The following is an 11,527-nucleotide window of genomic DNA, read 5'->3' as shown; positions in this document are numbered from 1 at the left end:
GGTCTTCAAACGAAAACATAGGAAGAGATCGTATTCTAAATAAGACTGGAGACCATTGAACGACTTCCTTAGACAACAGAAGACCTCATGGGGTCTTCTAAAGACAACAGAAAAGCTCTGGAGGTCTTCCACAGGCATCACGAGATATTTGGGGTCTTCTTAAGACAGAAAAAGGCCTCTTGAGGTCATCTATGAGCAACAGGATAACGCTGCAGTTTTTTGCAGACATCACGAAACATTTGGGTGTCTTCTAAAGACAAAATAAAGTTTCTTGAGGTCTTCTAAAGAAAGCAGTAGGCCTTTCAAGGTCTTCTGAAGACAAAAGAACATCTCTTCTGGTCTTCCAAAGACAAATGAATATCGCCTGAGGTCCTCTATAGGCAAATAGAGACATTTTGTGGTCTTCCTTAGACCGCAGAAGACCTTTCGAGTTCTTCTAAAAACATCACGATACCTTTGAGGTCTTTTTAAAAAAGGAGGCCTTTTGAGGCCCTCTACGAAAAGAGGAGACCTTTGGGTGTCTTCTATATACAACGTGAGAACACTGGAGGTCTAAACGCAAAAGAAGGTTCCTTGAGGCATTAAAGAAAACAGAAGACCTTTGCAGGTCTTCTAAAGACAAAAGAAGATTTCTTCGGGTATAGCCAGTCTTCTATTGTTTTTAGAAGACCCCAAGAGGTATTCTATTGTCTTTGCAAGACTTTTAGAAGCCTTCTGTTGTCTTTTCAAAGCCTCCAGAGGTCTTCTTTTGGCTATAATATACCTTCAGAACCCTTCTTCTACCTATAGAAAACCTCTAGAAGTCTTCTATTGTCTTTGGAACTCGTTTAGAGGCCATATTTGGCTTTAGAAGATCTCAAGAGATCTTCTTTATGACCATACTTGCTTCCAACTTACCTCCTCTTTATTCCTTTTTTAGTTCCTTTTGTGTTTCCCAAATAATTTTAACTACAGATCTGTATTGTACTATAATTTTTTCATATTTATTTTCATTTTTTATGAAATTTTCATAAACATCATCATCGTCATCATCGATTTCATCTGCGACATTAGCATTCTCATTGTGATTATAAATATAATGAACATTAATATTATTAATATTATTATTTAAATTAGTGTTAGTTATAAATTTATTATCAATAACTTGTTGTTGTTGTTGCTGCTGAAGCTGTCTATACATATTTTTTTGGCCAAGCACAAATCTGGTTTGAAAAGCAGTAGCTGTTGCTGTTATAGCTGCAGCTGCATTAACATCAATGTCATCATTATTTAAAACATTATTACTAATTATTTTAACATTAGGCCTGTTTAATTTGTTATTAACATTTGTCTTTTTGACGGCATATCGGTGTTGCCTACTACTATTATTAATGACATTTAGTTGAGTTGAGAAAATACCGCTAAAACTCTTGTTATGCTTGTTAACATTAATGTAATTATTATTATTATTAATAATATTATTATTAATATTATTGTTGTTTTTGTTAGTTGTTGTTTGTTTTGTTGTTGTTGTTGCTGTTAGATAATTGGCATTATTATACCTGATAGTTATAGGATTATAGTTAGCATCAGACTGTGAATGACTTTTATTGGGGTTGTCATTTGGAATGTTTTGTTTTTGGAATTTAGAACTAACATCATCGTCTTCGTCGCTGTCAACGTCGTCGTATTCGTATTCGTCATCTGCGTCTTTATTTTCATAACTTATTCGATTATTATTGTAATTTAGTTGCTGTAAGCTTTGAAATGGCAACCCTAACGGCTGCTGCCTCTGCTGTTGAAGAAAATTATTGTCCTCTTTTAAATGTTTATTGTTGTTGTTATTATTGTTATTATTATCTAAAAGTCTATGGGGAGTTTTATCATCATCACCACCACTATCAACATCAGCAACACTCTCTTCTCTCATTGCCTTAAAATGTAACTCATCACCATTTTCTCTGTGATGTGGTGAGATTTCATTTTCTTTGTTTTCAAAGCCTCTCAGCACATTTTGACGGCGTTGAGGCTGGAATTCTTGACTAGTTGTAGATGAAAACCTAACGGCTCTTTTATTACGTTGCCGCCTTCTTAGTGACTTTTTAACGCCGTCATGCGACTGATGATGGCGGTGGTGGTGAGAATCTTTTTTTGATGCAGGTGTGGGAGTTTGTAATTGTTGAAAATCAGTCATTAAATTTATGTGTTGTTTTTCTTGATTATTGTGGCTGTTGTTGTTTTTGTTGTTGTTATTGAAGTTAGTTTTTGGCAAGGCAGGTAATATTGCATTAGCAGAATTATGATTATCATTAAAATTAACATTTATATTCATATTCGTATTTAATTTCGTTAGCTCTGTTAGATTTTCGTTTAAATAATTATTATTATTAAGATTAATGCTACTACTAATACTACTAAGACTATGGCTAGGTTCTTGTTGTTTTTGTTTTTGTTGTCTATGGCTAGTTCGGCTATTTCGACTATGGCTATTATTACTATGATTATGACTATGGAATTTCTTAGCGTTGCTATTTGAGTATTTATGGTTTGTTTGTGGCTGTGGTGGTGGCTGTACAAAAGTATGTTCATCAGGTGTTAAGTTGGCTGCGGTTGGGGACATTTGCTCCAATTGCTCTGCATAGCTGAGCTCTTGCTTTTGATAATAGCTATGCTCATGGTGTTGTTGGGCCAAAGATTTCTTACCCGTTTTGGGTGCGGGTAAATCATATAACAATTCCTCACTTTGGCTAGAGTCTTGGGCCACCAACTGCAAATCGCTATTGGCTTTGGCGGCCTTTTGGGAATTCTGTTCTTCCTCCTCCTCCTCCTTGTCCTGCTGCTTTCTTCTGCCCCTTTTACGGCGGCTGGCAGCCAACATGGCAACTAAATTTAAGGCAGAGGGTGCCAAGGAAGCAGTGGCAGCCAGGGAAGTGGCCGTCACCGAGGCCGTGGAAGAAGCTGAACTACTACTACTGCTGCTGCTACTTCCATGACTACTTTGTGAATTTGGTGGCAGGTCATTATGATTATAATGTGAGTCGACTTGCTTGCGTCTTCTTTGGTTGTGTAAACGTTCTTTGCGTATGTATTGTTCTCGTTGCGATTTTTTTCTTCTTTCTTCCCCAGCCTTTTGTGTTGGCTGAGGTCTTATCAAGTTTTTTGGCTGTGGTGAATTTCCAACACCTCGTTGATGTTGCTTACCATTTCTGTGCCTATGGCCACCCCCGCCACCACTTGATTCACCTGAATGTTCCTCATGTTCCCTTCTAAGATTTCTCTCATTCATTCTGGCATTTTTACGACGCATTCTTTCTTCATACTCTTCCAGACCATAATCCCACATTCTGCTATGACTACCTGATTTTATGCTAGGTGCCACTGTTGTTGTTGTCGTCGTTGTAGTAGTAGTTGTTGTTGTAGTAGTAAACATATCCCGATCAAAATGCTCAGCATTAATTTTAACAAATAAAAAGCAAGCCCGCCGCATAGTTTGTGGTCGCTTCAAATGACGTGGCCCCACCGGTTTTAGGCCCCTGGTGAAACCCACACGCCACTCAGGATTGTAAGCATTAGCATAGAGGAAATAGCCATGATCCATTTTTTCGATGAAATGACAATCGGGTCCGAGATGTTTCTGTAATAAAAATGGAAGAAAGAAAGAAGGGAAAAGTGGGCGTTAGTAATAGAAAAACCAACAAAAACGAGGAGACATAGAAAAAATGGAGACTTCAAGCCCTTAATAGAAGCCAACACATTACAGCCTTAAAAAGATGTAGCTTTTGTAATTTGCGCCAAACTATGTTCGACCATTAGAAAAAAATATTGGAATTGCCTCTAATTGGAGCCCAACAGAGGTTTCATAAGCCATAAGATATTTGAAATTAAATAAATAAAGACTTACAATAACTACTTTTATTCTTTTGAAGATCGACTCTTACCAAATGTGGTAATTTTTTATTTTGGCGCCCCAGCAGGAAAATTGGAAAGACATAGAAAAAATGGAGACTTCAAGCCCTTAATAGAAGCCAACACATTACAGCCTTAAAAATATGTAGCTTTTGTAATTGGCGCCAAACTATGCTCGACTATTAGAAAGAAATATTGGAATTGCCTCTAATTGGCGCCCAACAGATGCTTCATAAGCCATAAGATATTTGAAATTAAATAAATAAATATAAGACTTATTCAAAAGAATGAAAGTAGTTATTGTAGATCGGCTCTTACCAAATACGGTAATTTTTTATTTTGGCGCCCAAGCAGGAGTTCAATGAAAGCCCACATAAGACAAAGAAAAAACGGAGGCTTTAAGCCTCAAAGAGAGCCCAACACATTACAGTCTTAATAAGACTTATCTTTTCTAATTGGCGCCCAATTATATTCGGCCTTTGGAAGAATATTGCAACTAAATCCTTCAAAATTGGAATTGTCCTTAATTGGCGCCCAACATGGGTTTCATAAGCCAGATATTTGAAATTAGAAAATTTACTGAATAACTATTTTTTGGCCTTCTTCTATTGTTAGATGACACCTATAAGAAGATGTTTTTCGAAAGAAGACCCCTTAAACTGAGCGTCTATTCAAAGAAAACCCCTTAAAGGGGCCATCTACTGATAGAAGTCTCCTTAAAGGAACGTTTATTTATAAAAGACCCCTTAATAGCGGCATATATTAATAAAAAAAACCCCTTTAAAGGTTCCTATATTGATAGAAGAACCCTTTTAGTACCCGTCACGAGATAGAAGATCCTTTTAAGGGACCATCTCTATATTAATGACTTCTTCAAGGACCGTCTATATATAGAAGGCCCCTTTATGGGACTGTCTCTAAATCGTAGACTAATTTAGGGTCAGTCTATTGATAGAAGATCCGTTTAAGGGACGTTTATTGATAGTAGAACCCTAAAAGGCCGATTTTATTGATAGAAAAGCCCTTTAAGGGATCGCCTAGGGATAGGTAAGTCGACTTTCGATTAATCGGGTTTTTGCAGTCAAAAATATAAAAATCTTAGTCGAATTTTTGCTGGTAGGAAAATCGCATAATCGATTATTTTGTGATCGATTTTCGAGTTTGCCTATAGATTGTTGACTTGGAGGTTTTACAGTTTCAAAAGAAACCTCGAAAATCGACGAATAGTCAATTATAATCGATTTTCTGAGGTTATGAAAAAGTCGAAGTAGAGTTTTAAGACAATTGAAATAATCGCCAAACCGAAAAATCGCATTTTTAATTTTATACTAAAATCGAAAACTTGAAAAATCGATTATTGCTTTCCATTACCCATCCCTAGGATCGCCAATTGACAGAAGTCCCTTTTAAAGGGTCATCTCTAGATAATAGACCCCTTAATAGCGGCGTCTAGAAATAGAGAACCCCTTTAAGAGGTCATGCATTGATAAATGCCCTTTTAGGTGAATATATTCGCCAACCAAATACCCCAAAACTTGAGTTATTTCTAATTATGATCGAATTTGTTAGATTTTTTATTTTGGCGCCCAAGCAGGAGTTCAACGGAAGTGAATTTATTAGATATTTCCTATTTAAAGCAGCTAAGTAGAGTGGAATTAAAGAAAACTAAGGGCTGGGGAACTTTTTCAACTGGCGCCCAAATATATTCGCTTATTTGGAGTAACCAAATACCCCAAAACTTGAGTTATTTCTAATTATGATCCAATTTTGGCTCCTAAAAAATAATTTTCAAGACACACTCGCTTTAAGGTCGTAAATGACTATACGTTATCCTTTAAATAGCAGGCTCTTAAGAAATATGGTAACTTTTTGGAGCCCAATCAGGAATTTTTTAAAATTGTACATTTTCTTTATTTTGGCGCCCAAGCAGGAGTTCGATGAAAGTAATTGATTAGATATTTCCAATCTAAATATAACTGTACATTCATTTCATGAAAATTACTTGTATTATTTAAAAATTTTTCTGCACTCTTCCCGGTTATCTACATGTTCGCCTAACTGCCTTTCCCGTTTAATCTTTTTTATAAGATTGACTTCATCTTTTTTATAGGATTGAGTTTTTTATAAGATTGAGTTCAAAATATGGCATTACTGCCTATCCCGCATAATTGCCTAAATTTTTCGGAATTTTATGAAAGATAACTATTCTAGAGCATACGTTAAAGTAAAAGAAACTTACCATTCCAACCAATTTTCCTTTTCTGAAGCATAAATAACGCCCGACTTCTTTTACGTATAAAGCAATTCGGAATGTTTCGCTTAAGGCATCGGTAACACTTTCCATGGTGAAGAATTCTGAAAGGAAAATAAAATAATATGAAATTAATTTACAATAAGTTTAAAACAGATTTAAAAAATTGAATATTTTATAAGAAATGTCATAACTTATTTCAAACACTGATAATAACCCCTTGGAAATAATAGGTTGGTGACTTTGGAAAGCGATGATGGATTCTGAGATACTTTTCCTCTTGTCATTAAGGGCCATTTCTTGATTTAATTTTGTTTAAGGTAGATTTAAGAGTTAGAAACTTTTATAATCTGTAAATTTAGCCGCTAAGAAATGCTAAAGCTAAAACTACCCTCAAACCCTGCTGAAAATCGCTTGAATATAAAAGATTAGTGAAGTTGGAAAGCGATGATGGATTCTGAGTTATTTTTCCCACACAAAAGTTTTTATTATGGGTTATATCTTCGGCAAACCTTTGGAAATTTTAACTCACAGCATTTTGTTGTTGATGCTGTAAAAATATTGTTTATAAAATGCCCCGAAGTTTGGGGATAAGTAAAGTCGATTTCTCGAAAATCTCTTGAATATAAAAGTTTAGTGAAGTTGGAAAGCGATTATGGAGTCTGAGTTATTTTCCCTCACAAAACTTTTTATTATGGGTTATATCTTCGGGAAACATTTGGAAATTTTAACTCATAGTATTCTGTTGTTGGTGCTGTAAAAATATTCTTTATAAAATGCCCCGACGATTAGGGATAAGTATAGTCAATTTCGGTTAATCGTTTATTAGTCGTAAAATGTGCAAAAACTGTAGACGACTATTAATTGTGCGATAATCCGGATAATCGATTATTCTTAATCGACGTCTAGAGAGTAACGATTATTAAAGTATTTTAATTTTGCCTTCAAAATATGTTAAAACGTGTTCTTCTTTGCCAAACCCAAAATGTGCGCAAGGCAAAAAGAATTTGAAATAAAAATGCTAGAATAAGTTTAGCAACAACACGTACGTGTGATATTTGTTGCATCAAAACGTAATCTACTAACCAAAACATTTAAATAATTCAACACGGATTCAACTAACACTGAAAAAATAAATGGTGGCATACATACTAGACAAATAGCTTGATTGCACTGAGTCAGTCGAAAACCAATCGCTTTTAAAGGGCCCGGTACTTATGCAAAGAATGAGGAACGGCCGTTGGCCAGGATTTTAATATCTTCGGTGCAAAAGCAGCTGACTTTCTTGCTCTACTTCATTTTTGATAAAAGAATAAGAAAAGGTGGAGCAAATGTGACAAGAATCGAGGAAAAAAGTAAGCACGATATGCAAATATTGCGAAGAGATTTATTATTAAAACAAGAGGCCAAAGAAGCCAACATTCTTTTAAAATCTCTATTAGAGAAGTTTTCGTAAAAGCAAACATAATAATTTAAAAATCTCTCATGCTGATATAGCCAAGAATGAAGAGCAACTAACGTTACCTCTAGAATTATTAGATTGGCCGAGGGTGCATCGATTTATTTTTTCATTTTGACATATTTGCATTTAAAGTTATAGAATTGGCATGCAAAATTATTAAGGAGAGAAAGATTTAGAGGAATCCAATCAATTTGCTGTGTTCCAACCTTTAGAAAGACCTCAACATTGCATATCCATGTATAGGAGCAAATGTCGAAGCTGGCATACCATACTAGACAAATAGCTTGAATGCACTGAGTCACTCGAAAGCCAATCGCTTTATGTGTCCCAACATTAAAGGGCCCGGGACTTATGCAAAGAATGAGTTACGGCCGTTGGCCAGGCTTTCAATGTCTCGGTACACAAGCAGCTGACTTTCTTGCTCTACTTCATTTCTGATAAAAGAATAAAAAAGGTGGAGCAAATGTTACAAGGATCGAGGAAAAAAGTAAGCATGATATGCAAATATTGCGAAGAGATTTGTTATTAAAACGAGCGGCCAAAGAAGCCAACATTCTTTTAAAATCTCTATTAGAGAAGTTTTCGTAAAAGCAAACATAATAATTTAAAAATCTCTCATGCTGATATAGCCATGAATGAAGAGCAACTAAAGTTACCTCTACAATTTTTAGATTGACCGAGGTTGCATCGTTTTCTTTTTTCATTTTGACATATTTGCATTTAAAGTTATAGAATTGGCATGCAAAATTATTAAGGAGGGAATGTTGTAGATTTTTGATATTTTATTGGTTGCCGAAATAAATGAAACACGCACTTCTTTACTGGTTGACAGCTTTATTGAGAGTAAATAAAATACTTACAACAGGTTATGGGCCCAGGATACTCGAAAGGACAACGCTAAGGAAAACGAAATTGAACAGTCGTATTGGAAAAGTGAATTGATAGTGACCAGGATCAGCCAAAGGAACAACGAATTTGATAAACGTATTGGAAGTGTTGTAAATAAAGAAGATCAATCTGTGTGATTAATAGTGGCCAACAAAAAGGAGCACATTGAGTGCAACGTTAACTGTGTGTCAGTTTAATTCTATCGTGTGTCGGTAAAGAAGAAAGCCAAGATGACGACAATATACAGCATTGAGAAATTGACAGAAGAAAATTACGAGTCGTGGAACCTGCAGATGAAATCAGTGTTGATACAGCAAGATCTTTGGGATGTGATTTCAGAAGAGGATACTGCAGAGAGAAATGTATCCTGGAAGAAGCGCGATGAGAAGGCCATGGCAACAATAATACTCAGTGTCACTCCTGTCCAGCTTTCGTATATAAAGAGCTGTAAGTCGGCCAAAGAAGCTTGGGACAGTTTGAGAGAAGTGCATCGACCGAAAGGGCCAGTGAGAAAGGTCTCACTGTTCAAGCAGATACTGAGCAGATATGAAGATGGAAGAAGGCGACGAAATCCAGCAGTATCTGTGCGAATTCACGTCCGTCGTGGATAAGCTGGCTGAAGTATCGAGTTAGCTGAAGACCTGCTGGAAATAATGATTCTCGCCAGTTTGCCAGAGTCCTTCGAGAATTTGGTTGTTGCGCTGGAGTCACGTGATGATTTACCTACGCTGTGTGCGTTAAAGATAAAATTGGCTGAAGAAACCGAAAGGCGAAAATCATCACACGTAATTAGGAAAGAAGATTTTTCCAATCAGGCGTTTATGGCATATAGTATAGTAGCAACAATAAGAGCAGAAATTCCAATACGCAAAAGAATACCAGTCCCCACAAGAAGAATGTTAGCAACAACAACAACGCAGGTAGCAACCCCAGGCATTCGCGCACAAGAAGAAGTGTGTCTCTTCATTTTACTGTCGGCAGCAAATAAGAATAAATAAAATACTTACAACAGAGAAAGATTTAGAGGAATCCAATCAATTTGCTGTGTTCCAACCTTTAGAAAGACCTCAACATTGCATATCCATGTATAGGAGCAAATGTCGAACTATGTTACCCTTTTATGTTTATTCTTTTGTCAGAAATGAAGCGGAGCAAAAAATAAATAACAACAATAATAAATAATGAATATGCTTAAAGTTTGCCAAGGCATTACAGGGTATAAATTAATAATCTATTTAAATTAATCCAAGGTCTAGATGTTGCCTTCTAGGCTTCATATTAACATTTGCCAAAGGTTAATAAAATTATCTCTTTTGAAAAATCGACTCTAACTCATTTGAAAAATCTCTTTCTACTCAAAAAAAAAGTCATGCTAATAAGATTTCTTTAATTTTAAAATTGCATCCTGTCTGATTTTCATGTGGAACAAATGTTTAATTGTTCTATTCGGAATGCGAAGTTTAATTCTTCAAAAAAATTATAAAATGTCATGGGTATTTAAATGTCCTAAAGGACGATTTTCAAATTCTTACAAATCGAAAATAATAGATCGTAACGACATTTACAAAATATTAGAATTGCTCAAATGATTTCTTTAATTTTAAAATTGCACCCTGTCTCATTTTCATGTGGAACAAATTTTTAGTTTTCTATTAGGAATGCGAAGTTTAAATTCTTAAAAAAAAAAAATTCTATAATGTCATGGCTATTTAAATGTCTTAAAGGACGATTTTCAAATTCTTACAAATCGAAAATAATAGATTGTAACGACATTTGCAAAATATTAGAATAGCTCAAATGATTTCTTTAATTTTAAAATTGTATCCTGTCTCATGTTCATGTGGAACACATTTTTAATTGTTCTATTTGGAATGCGAAGTTTAAATTCTTCAAAAAATTCTATAATGTCATGGGTATTTAAATGTGTTAAATGACGATTTTCAAATTCTTACAAATCGGAAATAATAGATAGTAACGACATTTACAAAATATTAGAATTGCGAATTGTAGACACACTCTACAAATTCCATTATTTTTTTTCTCATTTCTTTCTCGCTCAAACGGATATTCATATTGAAGTAAATCTAAAAGAGGAATAATATTTTTTATGCAATCTTTTACAGCATCAGTTTCATCTTCATTGTCACCTGGAAGTCATATTAAAGATTCCAAAAGTTTATTATTGAACATCGCTCTAAAAATGTATATCAAGTTTCTCTTGAAACATTACCTTCTTCCACTTCAAATGACCCAATTTCTCCTTGACTTCCCTATAAAAAATAAAAAAATATTACCTCTCCCCTTCTCTTTATCTCCAAACCCCACCAAATCAACAATTTATTTCGAAGCAGTGGTATGAATGAAAATCATTAGATGGCATTGACATTCCATGGCAATAATTTGCAAACAAATTTATTACTTCGCAAGGAATTTAGGAATGTTGCTAGGGCCATCTATCAATAATCCATCATTTCTGTTTCAATTTTGACATACCTCTTCAAATAAATTTAAATCGAAACCGTGGATATCAGTAAGCATATCTTTGGCCTGCCTATAACAAAAAATAGAAGTTAAAAATAAAAACTACTTATTTCAAATTCCATAGATAAGAAAGCCACAAAAGACTTCCTACGCAAGTTCTATCTTCAAATGATAATTGCGATCAGCAAGCAGGCAGGTAGGCACGCTGGCAGTCAGGTGTTATGCTTCTTAACAGGTGATTGTCTGCAGTAGTTAAATCAATCAAAACACAAGAAACATAAATTTCACATATATGGAATTTCAGTTACTGTGGGAACAGCACTTGAAAAATTATGGCTATGGCTGATGCCAGGCTGCCACATTTTTGTTCCGTTTGCGATTGACGTTGTTATGGTCATAAATATTGCCACAGGTATGTGCCAAAATAAAGCTATTCATAAATTGACTTCAAACAAAACTTTTGTGTTTAAAATTAATAATAATAAATAAGAAACACGCATACAAACATAATAACAATAATAATAATATTATTATTAGTATTGAAAATAATAACAATAACC

The 11,527-nt window shown here is 34.8% G+C and overlaps 1 protein-coding gene across 1 annotated transcript in view; it reads right to left on the bottom strand.

The window, feature by feature from the left end:
- Positions 1-904: 904 nt before the first annotated feature.
- Positions 905-11,527, bottom strand: part of pyr (pyramus) — a 68,715-nt gene continuing 58,092 nt past the window's right edge. The window contains exons 4-5 of the mRNA XM_073955747.1: positions 6,125-6,240; positions 905-3,613 (exon numbers count right to left, since the gene is read on the bottom strand). Coding sequence (XP_073811848.1) covers positions 905-3,613; positions 6,125-6,240 — 2,825 coding nt within the window. The remainder of the gene's footprint in view (positions 3,614-6,124; positions 6,241-11,527) is intronic.

The sequence above is a fragment of the Musca autumnalis genome, unplaced genomic scaffold (genome assembly GCF_047663935.1).
Source record: "Musca autumnalis isolate F117 unplaced genomic scaffold, ASM4766393v1 scaffold_5, whole genome shotgun sequence".
NCBI lineage: Eukaryota > Metazoa > Arthropoda > Insecta > Diptera > Muscidae > Musca > Musca autumnalis.
Note: the sequence above shows the minus strand (reverse complement) of the source record. Positions and strands in the feature narration are given on the sequence as shown.